At 35.0% G+C, this 935-nt stretch overlaps 1 protein-coding gene across 1 annotated transcript in view; it reads right to left on the bottom strand.

The window, feature by feature from the left end:
* Positions 1-935, bottom strand: part of LOC119588237 (death-associated inhibitor of apoptosis 1-like) — a gene marked incomplete at its 3' end in the record, with an annotated part of 7331 nt that overhangs the window by 2833 nt on the left and 3563 nt on the right. Inside the window, 2 exon segments of the mRNA XM_037936933.1 lie at positions 344-423; positions 788-895. Of these exon segments, the coding sequence (XP_037792861.1) occupies positions 344-423; positions 788-895 (188 nt within the window).

Raw genomic sequence — 935 nt, 5'->3', positions numbered from 1 at the left:
CTGTTGCGACAGAACCAATACTAACAAATAAGATTAAAATATTATGCAGTGAAACTGACAATACAGAATATGTTATAACATTCTTTCTCGTTTCTCGTTATTGACAAGGAAAAAGTCTTTTTATGGTTGTATCACGATCTATGAAGAGGAGAGGGAGATGCCATATTATAGACTGTGCTGCGTCTCCTCTCGTTGTAGATAGTGGTTTTACCTCTTTCGCTAATGGAAGGATTATCTATATGTGTCGTAATGTGTAGGCACTAGAATAGCTTACAATTAGACTTGATTCAGGTATAAAGTGTTTCGAAAAAAAGTCTGTTAAACCACAGGGTCTACCTTTTACCTTAGTATGCAGTATGCAGGCCATATAACCATGAGTAGTTGCGACGAAGCGATCATATGGTTGACATAAAACGTAGGAGGCTATATTGTTGATTACAAAAACACAATAATAGAAAAACAAATCTGTAAGATTGTAAATGTTAATCTTAATTAATCATGTAAAACAGCTGACTGAAATAGCAAATGTTCCGCAGGCTGCACGTTTGACACCTCTGGTCTAAACTTTGTGCAATTTTAAAGGTAAATGAATAAAAAAAATAAAAAAAAGCACGCAGGTAAGAACATGACATTAATCTGTACCCTTACTCTTCAAGTCTGATAAATGGGGCATTCGCAGAACCACCAGATTAGTATAGATCAGTTGTTGTTATGTACCACTGCAAGGGCATCTGGAAATTTAGGGCGGATAAATATGATGGCAACTCAACATTTCTTATCTAATTACACTTAATCCATATGAGCTGACTTGTTCATTTTTAATCGATGTGCTGCATGTAACCGGATTTTCAACAGACGTGATGTTGTCCCTAATTATATTCATATGAAACCTAGACTGAAACCATATTCTCAAAAAATAGAAAGTCTTTGAAAAT

The sequence above is a fragment of the Penaeus monodon genome, chromosome 23 (assembly GCF_015228065.2).
Source record: "Penaeus monodon isolate SGIC_2016 chromosome 23, NSTDA_Pmon_1, whole genome shotgun sequence".
Classification (NCBI taxonomy): Eukaryota; Metazoa; Arthropoda; class Malacostraca; order Decapoda; family Penaeidae; genus Penaeus; species Penaeus monodon.
This window is presented reverse-complemented; position numbering and strand designations above follow the sequence as displayed.